The sequence below is a fragment of the Lacerta agilis genome, chromosome 12 (assembly GCF_009819535.1).
Source record: "Lacerta agilis isolate rLacAgi1 chromosome 12, rLacAgi1.pri, whole genome shotgun sequence".
In the NCBI taxonomy this organism is placed as follows: Eukaryota; Metazoa; Chordata; class Lepidosauria; order Squamata; family Lacertidae; genus Lacerta; species Lacerta agilis.
The window spans coordinates 44,716,076-44,742,871 of record NC_046323.1 but is presented as its reverse complement, the minus strand read 5'-3'; the positions used below and the strand labels follow the sequence as shown (position 1 = coordinate 44,742,871).

At 41.0% G+C, this 26,796-nt stretch overlaps 1 protein-coding gene across 1 annotated transcript in view; it reads right to left on the bottom strand.

Annotated features, from left to right (window-relative positions):
• LMBR1 (limb development membrane protein 1) overlaps positions 1–26,796 on the bottom strand; it is a 62,773-nt gene that overhangs the window by 7,565 nt on the left and 28,412 nt on the right. Inside the window, exons 6-15 of the mRNA XM_033166275.1 lie at positions 16,109–16,235; positions 15,659–15,727; positions 13,790–13,854; positions 12,066–12,138; positions 7,864–7,944; positions 7,053–7,129; positions 5,909–5,986; positions 4,938–5,011; positions 4,588–4,678; positions 2,387–2,453 (exon numbers count right to left, since the gene is read on the bottom strand). Of these exons, the coding sequence (XP_033022166.1) occupies positions 2,387–2,453; positions 4,588–4,678; positions 4,938–5,011; positions 5,909–5,986; positions 7,053–7,129; positions 7,864–7,944; positions 12,066–12,138; positions 13,790–13,854; positions 15,659–15,727; positions 16,109–16,235 (802 nt within the window). The remainder of the gene's footprint in view (positions 1–2,386; positions 2,454–4,587; positions 4,679–4,937; positions 5,012–5,908; positions 5,987–7,052; positions 7,130–7,863; positions 7,945–12,065; positions 12,139–13,789; positions 13,855–15,658; positions 15,728–16,108; positions 16,236–26,796) is intronic.

The window sequence follows — 26,796 nt, the reverse complement described above, 5'->3', positions numbered from 1 at the left end:
CACTCATTTTCTTCCTGATTATATTTTCTATAAGAAGGTCATCTTCATGCCAGTTGACAATGAATATAAGGTTTTCCCACCACCCTAGAAAGCCATCAGCAGCAAAAGATTACAGACCTATTTTTACCCCTCACATTTTTTTAGGCTGAGACACCTAATGGCTGCAATTACTCACTTCATTATTTAAATGAATGTGTACTAAAAGTTAAGAAAAATTGCTAAATTGATGATAATTTCAAAAGCAGTTTGTGGAATAGCACAGGGGGCTTGCTCCATTGAAGGGAAAATAACATTTGAGAGTTCCTCAAGTAGCTCTTTCTAGGTTGTTGATGCTACTTTCCTTTGGTTTCCCTCGTTTTCTCTACTTATCTAGCAAGTACCATCAGTTATGACGGAAAAGCTCATATTTGCTAACTATTTATAGAGGTCTTATTTATTTATTTATTTGTATCCTGCACTTCTGAAATGGTCTTCAGAAACCTCAGAATCTAAACATTAAAAGAACAATATGGTGCCAAGCAAGTCTCCTGGAGGAGGATATTCCAAAACGAGGACAGTGGGGTCCCACAACTAAAACTGCTCTTGTCCTGTTATAAACCACCACACCTCAGAAGGCCAGGAAATCCAGAGCAGAAGCTTACAAATTATTGTTTCTGTCGCTGCACTGCAGCCATGAAGGGCTTTAAAGGGCACCAAGACTTTGAACTGAGCTCAGAAAGAAGACTGAGAACCACTGCAGCCAGTCGAGCACAGGGGACTATGATCCCACCACCCACCCCAGTTAGCCTTGCAGCTGTAACCTGAGCTACTTGCAATTTCCAGACTGTCTGCAAAAGGCAGCACAATGTACAGCCCATTGTAATAGCCCAAGTATATTAGTTTTGTTACCTGTGGCTGCAGCTGTTTTCCTATTATCGCAATGACAAGGTCATTCGTGTTATGAAACAGTCTGTGTGGCTTTTCAACAAGACCACCTCACTGAGGTTTGTGGCTATGAAGACACCTGAGTCTGGATTTTCCCCAATCAACCCCAGACCTATCCATTGTGCTACACTGGCCTCCAAACTGCAAGACTGCATTCTTGGACAAACCTGATGGTCTACATTCCATTTGACTTCAGGACTAGTTTTAGTACTGAAACTAGCTTGGTTGCCCTGACACCTGAAGGACACAGGTGTATGACCTTGTTAATTCTGCTAAACCTCTCAGCAGCTTTTGATACCATCAATCAAGGGCAGGCTACTCAGCTTCAGAACTGGGGCACTTTGAATCAGTTGCTCCATTCCTATCACAGAGGCAGATTTCAGGTGCTGGTGGGAAACTACCACTGAGCTCTGTGAAATTTAGACTACAGCTGTGTTTTAGGCTTTTGCTGCCCTGTCCTTTTACTGCTAATATTTATGCCTTAGTTTATTTTTAATCTTTGCTAGCCACACTGGGAGGGCAATTTGCTTGAAATCAGGCTGTAAAGTCTATACACACATTGACACACAGAAACCCCAGGGTTTGTCAGTATAAGATTCTTACTGTCTATATTTCCTCTTTGCATGAAAAAAAACACTACACAGAAGGCAAGGGTGAGCTACCAAGCAAATATATGCTGACTTTTCCCAGGGTTTTTCCTCTTAACTCTGTCCTTTTAGGGCCTGCCACCAAAGCCACAGGCTTACAAGGAAACTTAGGCATTGCTGCTTGTGTTTCTGGAACCCCAGCAGTAATGCTCTGTGAGGTTTGGAGCTTTCAGGGTTAAATAAGCTCAACAGTTCGCCCCTCCCACAGGGAGGATGGTGTCACAACATCCGGTTAGTTCTGCGGTATGCGAAGCCTATGTGATTTGTGACGCACTGTTTATTTTCTGTTCAGTCTACTTTCACTTTTGACTGGAGCGAGAGACATGTCGTCCGTATCTCCGGGAAAGAATGTCCGTGATTTATGCTTGTAAATAAAGTGTGCTTGCTTAAAACAAGCTGGACTCTGTGGAGTTTATTTGCTGGCAAGAAAGGCACACACACCGTTGCGCAAGAAGTTTGAAGTTTGAACAACTCTGCAAAAGCACTGGAGAAGCAGGGAAACGCAGCAGGAAGCGTTGCTGGACGCCATTAGTGTTTTCCAAGTGCTAAACTGTTTTTGAGGCTTTTCCAGTTTAAAACAAAAGCCCCAACATGCTCAAAGTATGGCACTGACATAGGAAGAATGATCAGAGTCTGCACTAGCTTAAGAGCTCCAGCAAAGTATGTTCAGAAAGCTGTTTCATAAGACACTCAAGTTGTACCTAGATTTTCTTTCCTGAAAATATGACTGAAACCATTTACTTATCTGTAGACAATGACACCAAACTACACACACCTCAATAAAGAGTTTTCTAAAAAACAGAAATAAGACTTACCCAGTGTCCTTGACATAACTGGCAAAGCTGAACTGAGGACTAAGATTGAAACGCAGTTCCCAATTATCTGTTTGAACAAAAAAAAAAAGTATTTCAATATGATAGATGAGCTCTAAGTCTACCAAGTAAGGCACTGAAAACACACCCCAGCTTCTTCTAATTTTATTTCAAAGTCTGCCCATCCCTAAGGTTAATGTTTCCTCTGCATTTCTCCAGTATTGCTGTAAGCCATTTGTTCCCAAACAACTCAAGTCTCCTCTAAAAATTCTTATATAGACCACAGGGACTTTTGAAATTGGCATATACTGTATCATACAAACACCAAGAAAGCATACTATGCCCCTATTTCTGCCACAGATGCTTTTTAACGTAACAGTGAATGTTATGTTGGCTTCCCAGATGCAGAGATTCCAGCCTCTGTGCATCCAGAACGGCATTTGGTCTCTGTGTTGAAATGAGCAACAGGCATTTAAGGCCACTTTTAGAAACACTTGCTTACATGTTCAAGATTTAGGGGGTAATTCAACACAGCATCCAGGAGACTGCTCCATCAATGCAAACATTTCTCCTTGCCCAGCAGAATGATCTCTCTTCTCCTTCCCCTGTGCACTGTTCTTGGAGCCTCCTGATCCTCCAGAGCAGATTTGAGGGAGGCACAGGGGGAAGGAGGGGGGAAGCCCCACTGCACTAGAGCAGGCACGTCCAACAGATAGATCATGATCTACTGGTAGATCACTGGCCGCCTGTGGTAGATCAATGGCAGATCACTGGCTCCCCCCAAAGAATCTCAACAACTTTGGCTCCCCTAAGAAAAGCTCAACATTTTTGCCATGCACCCCCCCAAAAAAGTGCCATTCCTCCCTAAAAAAAGCTCAATAACTTCAACCTGAACCCCCCAAACACAGGCTTTCCTCCTTCCTAAAAAAAAGCTCAAAAACTTTGACCTGAACCCCCCAAAAGGGGGTAGATCACTGTCAGTTTCTAACTGTGAGTAGATCACAGTCTCTTGGGAGCTGGCCACCCCTGCACTAGAGGGAGTCCTTGCACTGGCTTCCGCTTATGCAATGGGTAGTTGAATCTGACCATCACACATTAAGCATGGATTACACAAATGTGTGATGAGCTCCTTTGGACAAAGGTAGAGTATATCAATCTAATAAAATGTTACATTATATAGTATAGATGGGGACTGAACCTTACTGTTTCCTTTCTTCAGTTTCACAAAGGTATGAAAAAACAGCTGCCCTTAACTTAACCTCTGGGTACAGAATTGCTCTTTCACATTTCACAGTGCTTGTGCAAGAGATGTACCTCATATCAGTATAGCACTATTATATTAAAACTTGCCAAAACACAATACAAGTTTTCAAACTCTCTAGATATATGTAATTGGCCCACAAATCATTTTTCTAAGACGCTGTATGTGAAGGGGCTGAGCATATATAATGGGACTCCTCAACATTTTTAATCAAGGATCATCTATAGTTGTTTACTTTCCCACTTTCAAGAATTGCTTGCAAGATGAAAGCAAATCTTTTCCCCCTCCTCCAATTCTTTGAATACAAAAAAAGAAAGGAAGAAAGAAGGAGAAAGGGGATCTCAAAAATTCAGAAGTTAATGGCCAGTAGGTTTTCAATTTAAATATTTTTGCTCTGTTTGTGGGAATGACATTTTAATGTGTACACCCCAGCACTAGTTCTTCTAAAGCCACTATAAAGTTCTGGAAAAGTCAAAGTAGCCTCAGAATAAAAAGTGTTGCTGAATATAACTACTTCCTATTTAGTTATTCAATTTGAATTAATTTGCCTGCATTACTTGTAGCAACCAAATTCTTTGCATTTCAAAGAAGCTCCTAAAGTACAGTTTGCACAAAGTTACTCATTAGCAATACAAGGGGGGGAGAGAATCCTTCAACAGATTTTCTATGGCTAGTTAACAAGCTTGGCCATTCCAGCACTTTACAAGTGAATGGACGCCATCCAAACTAAACAGGACAAGGCTTTTCCTTCCTTCCCCTCCCCCTCAAGACTATTCAGGGCCTGAAAAAAATCTTCTAGTCTGTTTAGCAACTTACAAACACTAATCACCACAAATGAGCCATTCAGAGCAATTACCATCTGGGGGAGTCAGGTTTGCCTTGGGTGGAAGAAATGGGCAAGCAAGAGGAGGGAGACATCACCACCTCAGACTTTTTAACCTACCTTTGTCATCGTTGTGTCATCCTTTCTGGGAGTGAAATCTCCAAAAAAGCGTAAGCTATAGAAGCCAACAACCGAAGAGACCATTAGATAGCTGTGAGAATCAAGGAATAAAAGAACCACTAAAGAATGCCGGTTTCAGACTCCTAGAAGACTTGAGCACCACAAAGGGAAGGGGGGCAGAGAGAGCAAGAGAGAGACAAAAAAATAACAACCACTTTTGAGTGCATGGGAATGGCTGGCCTGTCATTTTCTCTCTTCTAGCCAAGTGTCTTAGTAAATTAACAGCGTCCCAGAAAATTAGACAGAATACTTGTTAACAGAACAAGAACGCCTACTGAAAGAAAGGATACAAAATCAGAATGATCTCGAGTGCTGCTCCCACAAAACCAAATGTGGACAGAGAGGCATTTCCTATGCCAGGCCCCTGCAAGATTTAAGAAATAAAAGTATTATACAGAGAGCATTGTTATTTTTCTGCCCATAAAATCTCAAGTGCATTGGACAGAAGTACTAAAAATGAAGAGTTATGAAGAATCATTTTCTGATAATCTTCTTACTAAGCTAATCCCTAGCCATTAATAATCACACACTATCAAGGCTGAAAATATGAGCCAGACATTCCAAAACATAATTATTTTCCATCCATATGAGCTACGTTAGAATGCCAGTGTGCACATTCAGAACAAATATTGAAATGCACAAATAATTTGACGCAAATAAAGGGAAACTAGGGAATTGTAAAGCAGCTTGCCTTACTGGCTACTGCAGTCTCAACAGTAAATGCAACTCTTTCTAAATCATGCTCCATGTGTAAATAGAGTAACAGAAAAGTCACAATATAACTAAGATATATATAAAGAAGGGTGACTGTACACAACTGGAGCTTTATTCAGTCTTGCTGCTGATGTGATCCCTGTTGCTTTAGATACATGCCACTTTAAACAGCTTTCCCCACCAGCAGTGGTGTTAATGTTGACATCTAACGGCTCTGTGCATTATTATCTTGTACACATATGCTGCTGCTTCAGACACTTGATTATTGAGAGTGTTCCTTTTATTCTATTTAGATATGTTCCACATGCCAAACAATGTGTGAAGCACACTTCACAATATGAAAACTGAGGCTGTGTGACTGCTATTAAACTCAAAGTCAGGGACAGAATTCATACTTCTGAACACAGGTCTCTTAAGACTGCAATTCTATACCCATTTTCCTGAAGCCCACTGAATTCATTGGGACTTTTCCATGTAGGCATGTATTAGATTGTGCTGTCAATGTGCCTTTTGCTGGTGTTAATATCACAAAAGAGTAACACTTTACCCTTGACCCCTTTGGCATTGCAGTTTCATCAACCAGCAGGCAAAGAATATTGCAAGCAACCAAGAGGACAGAGATTGCCTAAAAAAGAAAAAGAAACATCAAGCCATGAAGGCAGGGCCGTCTCATCATAGGGGCTGGGTGGCGCGGTGCACCAGGGCGCCAGGCCCCCCAGGGGCGCCCCCGCGAGCCCGCCGGCATACCAGGCGCCCCCTCCCCAACCCGCGCCGGCAGGCAAGCTGCAAGCCGGCTGCCCTCTGGAGCCCCAGCTGGAGCGCTGGGAAGGGCGCGCAAAGCCCCGCGCCGCTCCAGTGCCACGCCCCTCATCCCCTGCTCGCCCACTTCCCTCCCGCGCTGGACACCCCTCGGGGGATGAGGGGCGTGGCGCTGGAGTGGCGCGGGGCTTTGAGAGCCCTTCCCAGTGCTCCAGATGGGGCTCCAGAGGGCGGGCGGCTTGCAGCGCCACGCCCCTCATCTCCCGCTCGCCCACCCCCCCTCCCGAGGGGCGGCCAGTGCGGGAGGGAGGTGGGCAGAGAGGCGGCCCACCGGGGGCGCTGAGGGATCGTCGCGCCAGGGCGGCTGATCCCTTTAAGACGGCCCTGCATGAAGGTTCAAAAATGTTTGCTGCATTTCACACTGATTACCATTTCTGAGGAATCCCCCTCTGTATTAGAGAAGAAAACAGAGTGCTAATGGCTTAGGGCAGTGGTTCCCATAGGGTGTGGCCTGCCACACTGGTGTGGCAGGAAGATTCAAGAACAATCAAATAAATATTTAAACATTTTAGTGTAGTATAGTATCATATCATATCATATCACATCAATATAATTGTTTAAACTCTCTGGATGTCCCACAATCATATTATAAAGTAGTTGTGTTCTATGTTATAAATCAAGCACGAATAGGAGTTGTTTCTTTTTGTTTTCTAATGTACTTCTTATCAATAAAAAATTGGTGTGGCATAAGCAAATTTTTATTCTGGATGTGTGGCCTAGGCCCAGAGAAAAAAGTTTGAGAACCACTGGCTTAGGGAGACAAAAACAGCTCCTTATTTGATTGTTACTCAGCTCACACACGTACATGAAAAAGATCACTAATCTCAAAAGGACAGATGGGTTTTAAGCAATGGAAGGAAATTACAGCTTACAGTTTCAATTAGCAGCAGGATCATTACAGCTGGATACACAAGATTCCTCTCCCAAGCTGAAGCCTTTTTCCGTCGTTCTTTTAAGAGAAAAATAAGCAAACTTGCTATATTAAGGTGTTTAGAGACAAACATATTTTCCTATTCTGACAGTAGCAGTTCGCTAAGATATAGATCCACCACACTTAACTAAAAGCAGCTCCGATTAATATTGTAAGCAAGACTACTGTGGAATTCCAACGACAACTTCCTAGCCTACCTCTGGTTTTAGGAGCAATTTATAGGTCAATTGTCCTGCCCTGCCAGGAGGATAAGGCTTATGATGGCTCCAGGACCAGAAACAGAATGCATCTGAAGACCAGCTGGTAAGTACAGCAGCAGCAAAGGGCTACTGCACTCATTACCTATTTGTGGGTTTCCCAGAGGCACCTATGGGAATCAGGGTGCTGGACTACATAGGTCTTTGGTCTAATCCAGTAGGGCTCTTATTTCCTTATCTTGTGTGACTATATCCATCCATCATCAGATGGGATACTTAATTTTGAAAAGAAAAAAAAAACTAAAAGCTATTAAGTACATATTTACTGAGTTCCATCAGGGAAAAGGACAGGGCATAAATGAATCAAAACCCATTTACAGGACTGCAGGGTTTCCCCCCATGAAGTGTGATGTTAACAAAACCTATTTAAACAAGAGATCCTCTTGGTAATAACACCTGATATGATAAGCACACAGATTTCTAACACCACCTAGAAACAGTTTTAAACTGAACTAACACACACTTGGAACCACAGAAAAGGCCCAATGTAATTACCCAATTTTGTCTTCATACTCTTCACATTACTTAGTTCCTGCTTCAGCTGCTTTGTGTTGTACTCCACTGGTGAAGACATCCCTGTTCAAGAAGAAAGACATGGCCACTTGGTTAGGACTACTAAAACAAACCTGGCTGGGTTATAACGGTGCAATAGAAGCAACTGTGCCAGGGCCCATGCCAATAGGGGCCCAAGACTATGAGCTGAAGCTGCTAGCCCTCCAAGTAGAAAAGTTATGAAGCAAAATGTGCAAGCAACCTTCTAAATGATTTCTGTGAGAAGACTCACACTGGCTGCTGCCAGCTATGTTTTTAGCCAATGAGTTAAATCAGAACTGTGACTGATGAGTTGTTTGAATCCTAGACTATTGGGGGGGCATTGGGAGCACACCACTCCCATCGGTGCGATCCCAGAGGGGTTCCATCGCGGCTCCCCCCCCCGCCCGCGCCATGCCCCCGCAGGCTGCAAGCCACGCCCCCAGAATGCACATCATGCCCCTGCGGGCGGTGCACCCCGCCCCCAACATGCATGCCCCGCCCCTTTGGGTGGCGCCCCCGCCCCCGGGACACATGCCAGCCCCACCCCCGCCTGCTCCCCACCCCCAGTGCCAGAGAATGAAGCTCCGCCACTGGGAATCCCTGGGATCCTAAAGAGTTGCTGTTTTCCTTCCTCTTTCCTGCTTTTTTCTTATTTTCTAGTTCTTGGCATTTCCATTGCCCTTCCTTTCTTTGCAGAAACCAGGATGCACCTTTCCTGTAGTGGTCCATCTGCAAAAATATAAATTGTCCTCTGCTTCCACATGGAAAGAGGCAAACACCTCTTTAACCATTTTACATCAGGAACAGAACCATAGATCACAGGTGGAGCATAATGTTTGTATGCATGGGGTCCCAGTTTCAACTTCTGGCATCACCAGTAATGAGGTTAACAGCACAGCTAGGAAAGTCCTCAAAGAGCAGCTGCTCCTTGGGGTAGAGAAGAGTGAGCTAAATAATGGGCTACCCTGTATAAAGGAAGCTTTATTTGTCAATACAGGTGTTTGGATGCTCACCAAATCTCGCTGCATCTGCAGTAATTTTCACATCAGTGTTAATGGGAAATACATCAAATCTTTAATATTTACACTGACGCATAAATGACAGGTCTTACAACTTCCTCTGAGATGATAACAAGGCAACACTAATCCCAATATTTTGCCAAAGAGCAAGGCAACATTTTAGAGCAATCAAATCAGAACTCTGAAAGACAGCACAAACTATTCAAAGCACTACAGTCTCTCAACTTCATTTCAAACAAGCACAAAAGTTTAATGTCTGCATTGTCTAGCCAATAAATCAAACTGGTAGACAGAACATGTCCAGACTAGTCATGAAAAATTAGAAGGGATTCTCCAAGAAAACCACAAAGCAGCTCATTTAAGGTCAATTTAACAGTATTATTTTGTTTTTCTTCCAGCCCCAACATAATATTTCAGTACCTCAAAGGAAATTGTAGGAGTATCTATTTGCATTCCCTGTAGGTGATTGGCAGTTCAACACCAATTAGTTCAAAATTACACTGTTACTAGTGCGCAATAAAAACAACACCTTTCATCTTTCTTACATAGGTCAGAATACCTTCAGAGCCAATAACTTTGATCAAATAAGCATTTTTGATCCTGCCCCACCCGTCTCCTTGGATTCAGGAAAACTAATAGCTAAAGGCAACTTTTCCCTTTTAATATAAAGAAAGTCCTAGCTTTATTCTTTTGGTGTAGGAATGGTGTGGGTATTGAAATACAATATGCTAGAAACACTTCTGCCAACCCAGTCTCTTTCGCAACAAGAAAGTTTAGGCAGATCATCCTTTGCAGGGATGATTTCCTCACCGCCAAAAAAAAGCATATGGGGAAAATAAAGTTATATAAAATTCACATTTTATAAATTATAAGTGTTTTTAATGACTGGCATTAACTTAAAGGGGCATTTTTAAAAGACACGAGATTAATAATAATTTAAGTTTTTTCAGTTTGATTCCTAGAAGCATTCCACTAAGCCAGAACCGAAGTAAAAATATTGTTGATTCAGATCCACCCTCTAGGAAATTATGAAGATTATTGCTACCAAAGTTTCTCATTCTTTCCAGGATTAGAGGCAGGTTCCATAGCCCTTCATTATGCTAGTACCTGAGTTTCTGCCAAAAATGTGATTAACATCTGTTATATGTGTGTCCACACTTGCAAACAGGTGCTCAATACTTCCTTGTTCGGTATTTGTTAATTCTCACTAGCATACAAAGACACGGTTCTTCAATAAGTGTGTTTGTTTTTCTTGGATAGATCAGTGGGTCCACAGTGAAGGTCCACAGCACCACTGAGTTGACTGCCCCACAAAGAAAGGAAGATTCTGAAAAGGTTCAGTGTTTAGCCCAGGGAATTTTTATGTACAATGCTTTATAACACATAAACCAACTAACCTATTCAAGAAACTGAGGAGAACATTTCCTGTTTTGTGGTTGCAGTTCCAACTTAGCCTACACTGTTGCAACTGTGGATAAACAGGAACTGCAGGTTCCTACTCCAAAGCTGTTCTTTGGAGTTCTTCAGGGAGAGGGGATTTTCATCAGGACTGGCATGGGAGAAAGGGTTAACTTAAGGTTACCAGACGTCCCCGTTTCCCGGGGACAGTCCCCAGATTTACAGATCAGTCCCCATACAAAATCCATTGAAGTTGAACAGTGTCCCCGGATTCATTGAAAAAAATCTGGTAACCTTAGGTTAACTTCCCTTCCCCGCAGAGTCCTTAGTTAGTCATAGGGGCAGTATCTCCAGCAATTGCTGGGTGAAGTGCAGGAAGCATATGAAGCTTTCTTCTACCCAATGAGATAATTGGTCCATCCAGCTCATTACTGTTTGCACTGACTGGTGGCAACTCTCCAGTTTCAGGCAGTCCTACCTGGACATACCAGTCTGGTATCACTGGACACCAGGGACCTTCTGCATGTGGAGCAGATGCTTCACCACCAAGCTATGGTCCTTCCCAATGGTTGGCTAACTAGCTGACGCCCTGATCAGGAGCACTCAGCACTGCAATGTTTTGTAGCAGGCCCATCTGTCCACAAAAAGTTGAACATAATCAAACGAAAGAAGATGTGACTATAGTAACCAGACGTATTCCAAAGCTTCTCAGCTATACAGTAAAACATCTAAGCAACTGAATGCTCTGCTCTAAAAATCTCGGTAGTCTTTGAAATTCCAACTATAATTCTCTGTATTTTAGATTCTTATAAAAATAAAACGATTCTCTATGATTACATTATGACATACAATGCCCTTGAGCTTAATTGGAGGTTCTAGCAGGGAAGCACAGCTATCATATACCATTGACCGAAGAATGGTGCATTCATTCTTATCTGAGATAGTCATCCTCTTCCACCAAACTTGCAGCTTCAGGAAGGATGCCCAGTCAGCCAGATCAGCCCAATCAACCCTGGCGATCAATGGAGTGACAGGTGTCACAGCCAGATCACCCTCAAAACAATGTCACTTCATTGTAATTGTCACCCTATATTTGTTTCTTGTTTTCTTCTTCTTATAACAGCACCTTCATTCCTATACTGCCAGCACAGTACACACTTGGGCCACAATCCAGCAGCATGTGCATACCCTCTGATGGAAAAGGTCAATGTGGTATTTCTTTCTGTGAGTTTCCTGTAACGTTTTATGCATAGCATGTAAAGAAACGGTTGGCACCCATCTGTTTCAAGAGGCAAAGGAGTGTGCCTCCAGTGGTTCTGAAGTCAAATCGCTGCATTAGCAGCACCAAAGTGACCTCCCCAGGGTGCAAGTCTGGGCTGTGTGTATGAGGGTCCTGGGCTGCCCAGATGACAAGACCCCCCCCCCTCTCTTGGCCTTGCTGATGTGGTCCAAAGGAAAGCAGAGTGCATTTGGCACCAGCTTGGCTGCAGCAGCTTTCGGAAGGAGGCATACAAGGAAATGTATTCTTGGTTTTGCCTTTATTTAAAATGGCTGCCTACACCACAATCCATTCAGAGCGCAATGCAAGTGATCTGCAACGCTTCCTGTCCTTAAGCAAAGGCAGGCTTGGATCGAAAACAAATGTGGCAGCTGGTAAAGCTTAACATTTCTGTAGAAATGACAAAATATTGCCTCTTTATACAACCAGATACAAGAAGAACTACCGTAAGTATCAAACATACCTACCATTTAGCCTCCTCATGATAGCTTCTTCTTCTAAAGTGATGATATATATCTGTTCATCCAAGTCTTCAAGGATCTAAGTCAGAAATTTAGATACTAGATAAATATGCATTACAGGTAGTCCATACACAATTCACCATGTGCATAACTTAGAGAAAATAGGAGCCTAGACATGAGGACAACCTATACTGCTTGGCCAAGTGTGAACTGGCCCTCAGCTGACCAAAATGGCAATGTTTATTTTTAAAACAATGCTTCTGGCATTCTCCTAGGTTTTTCTCTTGGTTCCCAAACACAATGGATAATTTTAAATTTGTGCAAATAGAATTGATCCTATGTGATGAGCAAAATTCTTCATGTTGTCTACATATGGGGAAGGTTTGTTAAAAAATGTTCAGTTGACAACACAGGTCAAGACCACAATTCTGAAAATACGCAAGTACAGATTTATTTATATGTAGGACCTAGGTTACAACATAAAAGCATTTTCTTATAACAAAAACTATGAAACAAAAACTTTCAAGTTTGTTCAGACCTAATATTTTTTCCAGAAAAGTATTACAGTTTAAGCCACCTGGCTTGAGATAGCTCAGTCAGTAGCACATGACACTCTTAATCTGAGGGTTGTGGATTCGAGCCCCATATTGGGCAAAGGATCCCTGCATTGTAGGGGGTTGGACTGGATGACTCTCAATGTCCCTTCCAATTCTATGATTCTATCTATGAATCTTTGATTCTAACAGAACTTGGTCAAACACAGACTGCTTAGGTAAAGCTACTTTCTAGTTTGGGATTCAGATCCCAAGCATAATATTTTCGTTATGTTACAAACATGTTAACATGTGCCTTCTCCACACACTTGCCATGATCCCATACATAAAATTTCAATTCTGAAATTAAATTGTGCACATTTCTGAAATTGCACCGTGGTGCACACTGAGGTTTCTCTGCCATGCCCCCAAACACTCCTCATTTCTGCTATTTTGTTAGAACACAAATTCCAGCCTGAATGAAAATTCTACAAAGCTTGCTGACTACTTTGTAAAATTTTGGTCCTAATAAAGGCAGTAATGTTCTGCTTTTTTATCATATTGTACCAACACAGCAGCAAACATTTTACGAATAAATCAATTCATTTCACAGCTTTATCTTTCTGCACTCTTTCATTGCAAAATCATGGAGGTTTTTTTTAAAAAAAAAAATCAATTTCTCATTAGATCCCTTGACCGACAAAATAGCCAGGTGTCATAACTGCTCTGTAGTTTTTGATGAGTGCAAGCTTGCTTAACCTTATTTCAGTGTCTGACAGAGAGCCTGGCAGTGTGCAAAAAGTATGGAGGGCTATACACACTTCACTGAAAATTAACTGCAGTTGTTTGTTGCAAATCTCCTTTAGTTAGGTAAGTGATGATACAGTACTTCACACTCTTTTCCAAGTGGACTTGGAGTATTTATTTTCAGGTGGAAATGTCTCTGAAATATCTGTAGGATATGTGTGAAACAGACATTTAGAAGTTTCCTCCAGTTTATTGGGGCCTAGTTAAGTATTTTATGACTGAACAAAATATAGAACACATGGGTTTATTTGATTACAATTTAGCCTCATCCCCTCATGGTAATGGGGTTACAGCCTGGACTGACCAGGCTCCTGTTGATCTCAACCCACCAATCCCCATGCTTGGGACCTGTTTGGATTTGCTTATTTCGTCAAAGCAGACAATACCTACCGTTGGCTTTACAAGCAACTGACCCATCACTGTAAACATTCGTGAAAGTCCCACTGGTGTGCATACTGTGGAGGAAAATGCAAGATAACGCAGTTCTAGTCTCCATTAAACAGAATCTGACGGAATTAATATATGGAACAGGCAACTGTCGTTAGCAAGAGAAGCTCTATTCTGCCCAATAGTTTCATAATTTGTTGCCATGCAGCATAGGGATTGGCTGTTTTCAAGTACCGGTAAGTCAGAAACTCTAGTAAGGGTATGGAGTTAGTCTACAGTTGTCCGAACTATGGCCAAGTACATTTCCTTTTTCCATTTTATTATTCTGTCTTATTCTCATATCACTGAAATTTAAAACTGAGAATGATTAAAAAATGAGTTGTTTTGTCCAATTTATGGGAAACTACCTCCACCCTGTTACTGGTCAATATCCTGTCAATATTCTGCCACCAATAATTAATTTCCTGGGAGCATCTTGCAGAAGTTTTATCATTCCAGTAAAAAGTTAAATTAGATACAGTTTGTAAGCTTGTATGCTGCAAGTTGGCCAGACAACAATGTCACTGAGTGACTATACATAAATATACTTAGCAGATAAATGAATAAATATCCCTCCCCTTTTAACAAATGCATCTACACTCTGAGCATAAATTGGGATAGAAACAGAGCTCAGTGGCAGAGCATATGTTTCCCATGCAGAAGGCCTTGCTTCAGACCCCAGCATCTCCAGCTAAAAGTATATCAGGTAGCATAACATCATAAGAGGAGGCTGCTGAATCAGACCAATGGCCCATGTAGTCCAGTATCCTGTTCTTACAGTGGTCAAGATGCCTACGGGAAACTTTTAAGGAGGACCTGAGCACCATCCATGGAGGCAGAGCATAGCCTCTGTCATGGCTAAAAGCCACTGAGGGAGTTCTCTTCTATGAATCTGTCTAACCCCCTTTTAAAGCCATATAGATGGTGTGAAAGATCACTGTCTGAGACCTGAAAAGCTGTTGCCAGTCAGAGTAGACCATTCTGAGCTTGTTGAACTGTCTGAGACCTGAAAAGCTGTTGCCAGTCAGAGTAGACCATTCTGAGCTTGTTGAACAGTTTGACCTGGCATAAGACAGGCTCCTCTGTTTCTGCATACAGTGGAACCTCCACTCACGACCACAATCTGTTCCAGAGGCCCGTCTTTATGGTGAAACAGGTAACTGGGAGAGGTGCCATTGTGTGCAGGCGCAGGTGGCGATTGCCTGCTTCTGTGCATGCGTGAACGACGATCACTGCTTCTGCACAGGCACGAACGGCAATCGCCGCTCCTGTACATGCGCAAACGGCGGCAAATCCGCTGGTTACTTCCGGGTTTGCCGCTGTCGCAACTTGGAACGTCCGCAAGTGGAGGCGGTTGTAAGTAGAGGTTCTACTGTATCTCATTGGGGGCACCCAAGCTGCCGTACGCAGCTTTGTCCTGATATGTTTATTTGTTGCTCAGGTTCAGGCAACTGGTAAGCATGCTGCTATGGGTTGATGTCTCCTCTTGTTCATACACTGCAGACTACAACTGTAACTTTTCATGACACCTTGCTAGCTCTCAAATATGTGGTCTCCAATTTCCCTTCTGTAAAATGGACAAAACTCAAAACAGAGAGATATAAGAAACAAGTCTTTACATATTTTTTTTTTACATATGAAAAGGTGCTGTTATGAATGCCAAGATATGGTTTCTCCAGCACTGAAGTTTTCGCAACTAGTTGTTAATGTTGTTAATGCTAGTCTAACGAAAACAAATAGCCTGGGGTGAAAGGATAAAGGTGTCGATACTAAAACGCCAAAAATAATTACATATGCATTACTACCTCTTCTAGTATATACTGCAAGACTTACGTAGAAGTAATAAACATCCCATCAGTGATATACAGGAATATAAATAAGGGAGGTAGAATTCCCAAAGATCTGAAAATAAAAAGGTAAAATGGATTCAGCTTGTACACTATTATGTCTCATTTGGGCAATAACATAGAAAAAAGTATGCCAATCACTGTGCAATCATTCTGCTGCTGTCTTAGTAAATAATTATACTACCATGCTTACAAATTTTTGGACCACAAACATTTACTTTAACACTTTAACAGTGGCTGACTGAAGACATGGACAAATCTATCCTATGAATGCATATATTTGTCAAGTTGCTTTAACCTCAATTAAGACTTTTGTTGAACAGAGAAATGCAATTCCCCATAACTTCTGTTCGCTGGAGTGGCTAGAACCTAGAACTGCAAGTTATTCATATTGATGTTTTGAAAACAAAAGAATATGTTATAAAGATGTCCGTACCATACAAAGACTCCATACTCGCAGCATCATTGTCTATGAGAGCTGAAGCCACCCAAACGATTCCAAGGATAAGTAGTGCAAGAAGAATGAGCATAACAAGGGTTTCCAAAATGCGTGCTTTGATCCCCTGAAACAAAAAATAACTTGCATTTAAAACACACACAAATATATATTGACCCACACACAGCTGATCACTATATATTTCCTTCCATAAGTGACTTCTGGGAGCCTAAACTAGACTTTCTTCTTCTAAAGCCACAGACAACAGTTTACAGTTACTAACTGGCATCACAGTTTTTAATAATTTTATTCCATAAATCTTAATATTTTCACAGGAGCATTTTCAAATGACAAAATGCTTTTATTAAGTCACTCAGCTGAGAAAGGATATTGGTCAAATGTTATCTACAGTTCCAGTCAAGAGAATGGAAAGCCAAGTATGGTGAATGTATGTAATATTTAGTAAGTGATTCTGTTAAATTTTCCAATAAAAATTATTTTAAATAAATAAATAAATAAATAAGAAAAGCCAAGTACGGTACATAATCCAGCTGGCATTGGTTTGCTCAAGTACAATGTGCCAATCCAAATACAGTCTTCCACCATAATGGTTTCTGCTCTGTTCCTTGCAATGTGAACACCCTCAAGAGCACAGCACAGCTAAGACACTGTACATACTTGAGATACAATACCAGTTCCTTCACATGTAGGTTATTGGAGGTGGCTGGGTTTGATATAAACATGGCCCAACACACATCAGTTTCTCCTGGGCCAGACACCCAGATACTCACTTTAAAGTTCCAGCAGTGCCAGAGGGCCACTCTCAAATCAGCAAGAGTAGGTTGCAAGTTTTAAAAGCTTAGCTTCATTTTCATAAAAGCACTTCAAAAATCCTTCTAAACTTCCAAATCCAATTTCCCTATGTCTATTGCATTTTTTTTCACGATTACAGTCATCCTGCAGAGGCGCATAAAGGACCTGATAATTAATTCTTCTAAAAAGCAGAATATGCCTGTAAAGTTACTTTTCAGCTCGTGTATGAATGGCAGCTGACCTTACAGTCTTGAAGCAATGAGAGACTAAGAAGCCACAAAGCATAATTACTAAGAAAGAAGCCCTCTCTCCTCCCCTAATAAATCTGTATTAAAGAGGATTACTATTATGTCAATTGAAACACATTAAGACATGCCTCAATAAGTGTGTTTACAAGTTATACCTAGAGGGTAGTTTCTCTCCATTCATGAAGTATATGTTTTCTGATGACAGTTCCCTGTTGACTCTGGATCAAACTTTAGACTTAAAATTTTCAGATTTTGTACTTTTGGAAAATTCCAGGAATAAGTAGAAGCAGAAAACACACCAGGCTACCACACACATACAATTACTGTATATAGATTGGCTAACAAATATTAAGTATTATTGACTCAGAATCAAATGAAAAATATCAAGTCTTGTCAAGACAGTGTGTATTAGACTACAGATAAAATATCTTTTAATTGTGAAAAAGGCCTGACTTGTTAGGTTGGTATACTAGTTTTGGGGCTTTCTGCAGTCATGCTTGAGGCTTACATTAATATGCAATTGTAGCTAGTGTCCTCATTAAATTAGTGAAAATCACAGAAGCTGCCTTTGTTGATACAACAATTCAATATTTGGACATGAGAGTCAAGAAACTTGAATAAGAGTTAGCAGACCTAAATGGAAGGGGAACAACACAATTTTTGAATATACTCAGGGTAAAAGATGCATGGATGGATGGCATAAAGAAGCCTCATACTGTCTAACAAAAATTGTTGTCTCTCAGGCTGGGGAAAACCTACACACCATACAAAGCTTACCCCAAAGTGCTATCTATCAGCAGTAATATATACATACATTAAAGGAAGCAAAACATCAAATAAGAATACTAGACTAAGGGTCATTTTAAAATAATATATTTGCATACAGGTTTATTTTAAAATATTTCAACACCACATTTCATGTCAAGTATTGAGGTGGTGTAGTAGAACAATATTAAAATTTTAAAATACAGGGGGGAAATGCAAATAAAAACTAGGAAAGAGATATTATGACAAGCAGCAGCAAAGGTCAGGGAACACAACTGTGTTTTTTAAATACCATAGGATTGCATTGGAAAACAGGGAGAACAAGCTCCTTCTGGTATCCTGGCCCCAAACAGTTTAAGGCTTTATAGCTCAATACCAAAACCTTAAACCTTATTAGGTGACAAAATTCAAACTGATTATTAGGGTCAATTAGAATTTTCAAAGATCTTAAACTTAAGCTGTCTATTTCAATAAACTGAATCAGTAATGCAGGAGTTCAAGTACACTAAATTATCAATGAAGTTAAAAGTCATATTCCTTTAAAAAAAAAAGTGGAGGAGGGGCCTGAACAATAACCCAACACGTTTCTACAGAACTCAGGATTTAACACACAATTCTGGCAGAACATCTTGGTCTCTTGCAATGTATGTTAACATTACTTTTTATTGGCACTGCCCTCTATGCAACTGGCAAATCTGAGAAACATCCATGAAACAGACCCAACCACAACTTTTTACACCTGCTTAATTCTTTTTTCTAGGAGCTGTACTTAGGAAGAAAATATTGATTAAAAACATTCTTTGCTAAAGCTAGCACAATAATTTAGCATTCCAATACCACTCCAGGACTTTAAAAAAATAAATGAGGCAAAAATGAATGAGGCAAAAATATGTAAATTCATTTGTTTCATATAATTCATTCTTGTCAAAGAAGGAATGGGCAGGGTTGTTGCATGGTGTAGACATGGACCAAATTACTTGCCCATCATCTGTACTGATTACAACCCTGAAGTCACCGATGCTGCTGCAGTTTTAATTAGCAACCATAGTATCAAATGTCCTATATTGTGACTTTTATAGTTCAAGGATTTTCAAATTTATGTTTAATAATAGTCTTAACCACTAGTTGCAAAGAAAGCCCTAAGCCGGCGAGGATGCCACTTTAAACAAAACATCTATAGTAGTATGTTTAAAGGAATTTTAAAGAAAATATTAACTTAAGATGTTAGCACATGTCAAAACATTGGATAGCCTTTGATGTCACCGATTAAATAACTTTTGCTTCTAGTTCTGGTAATGAAAAAGTAAATGGGGTGTAATATAGTGCAGCACAATTCAGCTGCATACCAGTAAACATTTCGCTGAGATCAGAGCACTAAAATTTCAGTCTGTGATGAATGATTTTTATAGACAAATAAATATATATGAGAGTAAATGCCAAATAAACACACACTCCTAACCACATTCCATCATTCTGTTTGGAAAGCCAATATTCACAGTAGCTTGTATTTATCCCAAACTTCAGATATTTAAGCAGGCATAGAATGGGCTTCTGTCATATAAAGGAACTCTCTTCTCATTAACAATTTTTCTGGGAAGCTATACAGAAAACCCTGCTTGGAAAAAAAGGCAAGAGTTTAATCAAGAGATGATTCCCCAGCGAAGAGCTGCCCTCTTCTTTAATAGTATTACCAAGAAATAAAAAGGATTAAAGTTATTCCAGAAATTTTTTAGAGGAATAAAATGTTTTTAACAACAAATCTGCTAAGTGATGCACTACAAATATTCCATCACAGTTAAGATAATTCTGCACTTACTTCTTAAAACATGTAAAAGTCTGTTAAGATACCTCTCAAGAAAGCCAAGATCTAAAGCATTTGTATTAAACTATATTCAAAAATGATGCCAAATAAGATTCTCTCTCTGCCAAAAAAACAATCAAGCATTAAACCTATTATGTAAGGCTGCTCCATCAATTTCTAAACCTGCTATTCTTGGCATAGCTGAATTTCAAATAATGTGGTTTATGAACTCCAAAATCTATCAGGAATGATCCTCTGAACTAAAGAGTGACAACGTATCAGTCATCTATTAAATAGCCAGCACTAATTTGCTTTTTTCTGTTTAAAAAACATATAGGACCTAAAATCACCACAAAGGTGTAAATTATTTAACTGAAGTTTTAAAGATTTTTTTTCTCTGCGTATTATCTGTACAATGCTATGCAGTCTCTTGTTGCAAATTGTTTCTCACTGCTGAAAATTTAGGAAATGATTTTGAAGAACTACAGAAATTCTTAACATAATGCTTAACATAACTTGAAGCACTGTGCTGTCATAAATAAAGTCATTTGGGCAGTGGTCTCTCACTCATATCTGTAAAAAAATAAGGCTAAGTCTGTTTTATTTTTAAACAGTTTCCTTATTACAACTGTTCTATGCTAGAGAGGGAGAAGTGGAAGTGGTGATGGGGTTACTACTTGACACACAACAGCTGGTGAAATATTGCTCTATTTTTTGTAACAAACACCAAGATCAAAACATTATGCAAGTTAAATTTCCTTGAAAGGTTCCCAGCAGGAGCCTTCCTTCTTGTTTTTCGCAGCGCTTGATTTCCTTTCACCCACAAAAAAACGGCTCACCAAGAACATCCATGTGCCACTAACACTAAGCAGCACTTCCTTAATCACTTATTTCCAACAATTTATGGATGATCAGTGGCAAAAAAAAAACGAGCAAAAATAATGAAAGAACGCAATGAAGCGTCCTTGAGACATACTGGCTTAGACTTCCTACTCATTTCTCTGTCTCTTTAACATTGGGGGCCTGATACAAATTAGCCACTGAGGGGGGGAAAGTCATCTGGTCATAAAATACAGTACAGGGTCACTTTTATGTAAGTTTGCCAAAAGGGACATAAACCAGGACAATTTCAAACTGTGACACAGGATAGAAGTATATTAAAACAATCTTTGTTCCTCCTCTATTGTGCTGTCATGTTGCTCAGCTTTATAGATATTCTGAGCACCAACACTGGCCTCTTCACTTCCACCTGGCCTACCTAATTAATTAAGCAAGGAAGTTACCTCAAAATTTTCTACCATTTGCTTTTATTATCAAGCACTCTCTTTTGATGTTCTTAGAGTTAACTTCTTAATCCACAGACTTTTTGTGCTGTGTTTCAAACATGAAGATGTCTGGATACTTTGCATAATTGGTCAGGATGTTGCTGTCGCTCATGGTAAATTTTATGCCATAACTTCAAGGGCAAAAAACAAAAAAAACAAAAAATCCCAAGGTGAAAGTATGCTATGGTGTGTTTTTTTATTCATGTTTCAAATTTCGCATTTCAGTAAAATACAAATGATGCCCCTTCAGAAGCACTTCTTACTGTGATAATGCATTCGATGATATGTCAAGAAGCATCACTATGGCTAGGTTATGAACACATATAAACAGCATTTATCTTTCAATTGAGAATAAACATAAATTTAACTTATGGCCTTTGTGTACACATTGTATGCACTGCTCCCCTGGGTTCCTTTGGAAGGAAGGGAGAGACAGAAATTTAATAAAATACATACCGGTACATACACTGACAGCTGAGATTTCAACATATAGGCCGAAATCCAAATAGCTCCTTAAGCCAATGCAAAAGGTTTATCGTGGACCAGGGAAATTTAAGAATTATTTTCCTTTCCACAACACACATCCCTATGCCGTACCCCCTATAATAGCAAACTCAGGTGGCTGAGTGGCAATACAGTGGAACCAAAATGACGTTACTGAGAAACAAGAGGGAGATATCAGCTTACTTGGGTGAACTTCAAGCAACTTAGAAGCCTAAAACATTAAAAAAAAAATCAGAGGGGGGAGCCTATTCTAGTCTGTTCTGATCACGTGCCGTAGGCAGGAGCAATGATTTGTAGGATGTCAGCTCGCTCTGATCAGTTTTTCGGACTCGCCAGGCAGTAGCAGGTGTTAACTGTGTCCTTCTGTAAAACATCCAAGCAGAATTGTATACCTCCCACCCTGGCTCAAAACATGGATACATAGGAAAATGTAGAAGTAAATAATGAACACATATTTTTAACAGAAAACAGAAAACTGAACTGCACACCCAAGAGGGGAGGGCCCTAGTTAAACCCTCGTCACCTATTGCCCTATTTCTGTAGGTTGACGAGGGGTTAACTTGCTTGGGACATACCACAATGGTTCCCAACTGGACGGGTCCCAATTGCAGTGTTAGTGAGCAAAGCACCTGATGCAAAACTGCAGCTGAATGCCGCACCAGAAGACCACTTGTAAGCTCCTTACAAGTTATAGTATTCTAGAAGATATACTGCAATATTTTGTTGCTGATAAACTTGTCACAAACTGTTTTAAAAACTCATGAGTTTTTGTGATCATGGGTGGGGGGTGCTATCTTTAAAAGAACATGTCTAAAGGTCCTTGTTATCAAGAACTAATTCCACAGTTCTTTGGATCACAGGCTCAGAAGGCAATGGTGTTTTGTTTTGTTTTGTTTTGTTTTGTTTTGTTTATGTATGTATGTATGTATGTATTATTATTATTATTATTATTATTATTACATTTATAGGTAAAGGTAAAGGTAAAAGACCCCTAGACGGTTAAGTCCAGTTAAATTCAACCTTGGGGCACGGCGCTCAACTCGCTTCAGGCCGAGGGAGCCGGCCCTTGTCTGCAGACAGCTTTTCCAGGTCATGTGGCCAGCATGACTAAACCACTTCTGGCACACAGAACATAGTGACTGTTGTGATATTAGTACATGACGAGCTGCGAACGCTGCAGCAAGGTCACAAGACTCAAGAGTCATGTTTCCTCTCTGTGGGAATTACACTGGGCATACCAGCTCCCACACATGTGATGTCATTGTATTTTACTATTGTATTTCCTACTTTCAGTTTTTGCATCAGGAGATGCAGACGCATTTACTGACAGCTCTGAATTATGAGCTGCTACGCAGATATATATATTCTGCTCTAAATCTACAATAAAGTAGATCTTAGCCAAATGGCTGTTGTGTGTGTTGTTTTCAAGCTGGGAACAACCGCATATTACAATTGTGCCCCTGGACTCCAGAAGCCAGAGGGCACAGAAGCTTCGTCCGCCTTGGGGGTCAGTCTCTCAACTTGCCCCCGCGGGAAGTTTTAATAACATTGGTAGCAGTTGGCTGGTTTCCGAACATCGGACCTCTGAAGTCTTCTGCCTGATGATTATTCTCCGGCGAAGAAAGCAGCCTTCTACAACGTTCTTCATTCCGGGGGAGTGCTTAAGAGAGCCGTTTCCCGCTGTGAGAAGAAGACGCGTTATCGTTGGACTGTGAGTAACCAGGACTGATTTATGAGGCAATAAACCTCAGAAGGCTAGGTTTGTTTGCTTAAATTGCTTTCTGAAGTCAGAGAGTAAAAGCCTGCTTTTTCGCCACTATGGCAAAGGATAGCAAGCAGAGCAGCAGCTCCCTTTGTTCAATGCTTACTGATGAAAATTACCAGTCATGGTTTTGAATAGCCTCCATGCCGGTTATAGTGCTATTGCATCACAGCTAGGTGCCCTGGATGCTCAAAACTTAACCGTTGCCAGAGTATTCTCAACTTTGCTAAATGAGCAAGATCGTTGTGCTGCTCAAAATGAGGCTAATGGAAGGGGGAGTGAAGCAGAAGCGTCCTCAACCCCACCTAGTGGTCCACCTGAGCATGTGCAAGCTCTTAAAGTCATACGCTGCATAAACTGTGGAATGAGAGGACACAGTTTCCAGACCTGCACAAAGCCCAAGAAAGGATCTACCCAACAAGCCGGTGGATCTACAGGCAAGGTGCAAGCCAAAGTCTACAAAGGGCGCACAGTGGCATTGCTTACACAAGGCGTGCAGGAGCAGCATACAGACTTAGCGTGGGTTATAGACTCAGCTTGTTCGCACCACATGACCGCAAACAAACGTTTGTTTAAGACTTTTGAGAAGCAAGAATCCACCGTGTCGCAGGTGAGTGGAACACACCTGAAATCGACTGGAGTTGGAACTGTTTATCTTCAAAGTCTCCAGCTATCTATTAGCAACGTGCTATATGTCCCAGAAATTGCCTACAATCTGCTAAGTGCATCGCAGCTTACCGAGAAGGGATGCGAGCTCAGACTACGCAAAGGACTGTGCACAATTTTTAAAGATGGACAGGTGATCCTTACAGCTCAGAAGAACAAAGATGGACTGTTTTTACTGTCTTTTGAAAATACTGACTGTTGTTATGATGTTGTTGACTCTTATTTTGCAGGTGCTGCTAAGTCCAAGGAGACTACCAAACAGCCACGCAGAGAAAAGGTCACAAGATGTTTCCAGCAGGTTTCTGCTGATGTAATAGGACTTTTGCCACAATCTAGAGGCGGAGCTACCTGTTATTTATTGCTGTCTGATCATTTCTCTAAATTTTCTTGGATTTATACTATGAAAAGTCCGCAGCAAGTCTTGGCCAAGTTCACTGAATTTTATGCTAAGATAGATTTCATGCATGATGGCAAAATTGAATGTTTGTATACTAATCAATTACCAGTGTTTGATTCACAGGAGTTCAAGGACTTCCTAAGTCAACATTGCATTCGGCACAAAGTTGCTGTCAGCCAATCATCGTGGAACAATGATTTGTGTGTTAAAATTAACACAATACTACGTGAGGGTATGCAGGCGCAATTGCTAAGTGCAAAGCTGTCTGAACAGAATTGGGCTGAAAGCCTATCTGCCTTCACATATGCATGGGTCAGGAGTGTTCCAAAAGGAATGGAATGCTCACCTTATGAGATACTGTTTAGCAGAAAACCTTCTGTTAAGCATCTTAAGGTTTTTGGTTCTCAGATGTGGGTGGAATCACTTGAAGGTGCAACCATCCAAGGCATTTTTATGGGCTATGAGAAAGGACAATACAGAATTCTATTGCCTTCCTCTAACACAGTAATTCTTACTCAGGAGGTAGAACCTACTGTAAAGCCGGAGACACAGGTTCTCCAAAGCTTTCCCATTGATGTCAATACATATGAGGATACTGACACCAGCAGTAGCAGTGCAAGCTCAACCACGGCTAGTTCCGACACAGGTGAAACTGTCATTGAGAGAACACGTGCTAGTTCCAGGCCATCAGATGAAGATGATGTGCTAGAATCTTTAGAGCCACTGTTTACAATTGATAAAGTTTCTCCAAAAGGCCCTGTTAAGGAGAAACTCAGCAAAGAAGATCTACATCTTGTGCGTAGATCTGAGAGAGTGACAAAGGGTCAGGCGCCCAAACGCTACTCCAAAGAGTTTGCAATCTCAGCTGTTGCTAATGTAGCTGTAGTTTGCGCTCAAAACAGAGACACTCAGGCTCACTTCACAGATGTGAGAAAGCCACAGCAACAGGTTGCAAAGTTCAACACTGTTTCTGCCAACACACACAGAGCAAGTGCTCTGGTCCCCTGGAGAGTTGGTTATCAAAGGCTCAAACTGGTAGAACCAGTCTCAGAGAGTTCCAAGGATGGAACAAAGACAACAGATTCATACTGTGTATATGATAACTGTTTGTTTACTTCTCTTAATGATGCCTTAATTTTCTCCGCTCTTACATTGTCTAATATCGGGGGAGGATGTTGTGATATTAGTACATGACGAGCTGCGAACGCTGCAGCAAGGTCACAAGACTCAAGAGTCATGTTTCCTCTCTGTGGGAATTACACTGGGCATACCAGCTCCCACACATGTGATGTCATTGTATTTTACTATTGTATTTCCTACTTTCAGTTTTTGCATCAGGAGATGCAGACGCATTTACTGACAGCTCTGAATTATGAGCTGCTACGCAGATATATATATTCTGCTCTAAATCTACAATAAAGTAGATCTTAGCCAAATGGCTGTTGTGTGTGTTGTTTTCAAGCTGGGAACAACCGCATATTACAATTGTGCCCCTGGACTCCAGAAGCCAGAGGGCACAGAAGCTTCGTCCGCCTTGGGGGTCAGTCTCTCAACTTGCCCCCGCGGGAAGTTTTTCATAACAGTGACGAGTGCCAGATCACACAGAAACACCATTTACCCTCCTGCTGCAGCAGTACCTATTTATCTACTCACGCTGGTATGCTTCCAAACTGCTAGGTTGGCAGGAGCTGGGACAAAGCCATGGGAGCTCATCCCGTCATGCGGATTCAAACTGCCAACCTTACAATCGGCAAGCCCAAGAGGATCGGTGGTTTAGACCACAGCACCACCTGCATCCCTATTACATTTATATATCAAGGTGGTTTAACAGTTCTCCCCACTCCATTTTATCCTCACAACAATCCTATGAAGTAAGTTATGCTGAGGAATTGTGTCTGGCCCAATGTAACTCGCTGAGCTTCTTGGTCAAGTGGGGACTTGAACCCTGGTCTCCCTAGTCTGACATTCTAACCACTACACCACACTAGCTCCAAAGAGCCATGAGGGGAAAGAAGGACACTCCCATGGCTGTTTTGGAAATGCTTGCAGAAGGGCTTCCTCAAACCATCACACAGTGCTGTAACACTATTCACTATATATTCAAATTCAAAATTCAAATTTATTGCGGCTATAAGCCCATAAAAACATAAAATATGGAATATATAACATAAAGTTACAGCATACCATAGACCTTGGAGTCATAGGGAATCAAACCACAGCACAAATACAAGTTTTAACATTGCAACCAAGGAGCAGAAAACAAAAGTATTAGTGGTCGTGTAGTTGGCCACAGCGCCTTTTTTGAGATATGACAGAGTTTAAAAACCTTGCCACCTGCAAGGTTGTATAGGAATCATTGTCTTGCAGGCATAAGGCAAGGTGTGACTCAGCTGGTGCACCTGTAAGT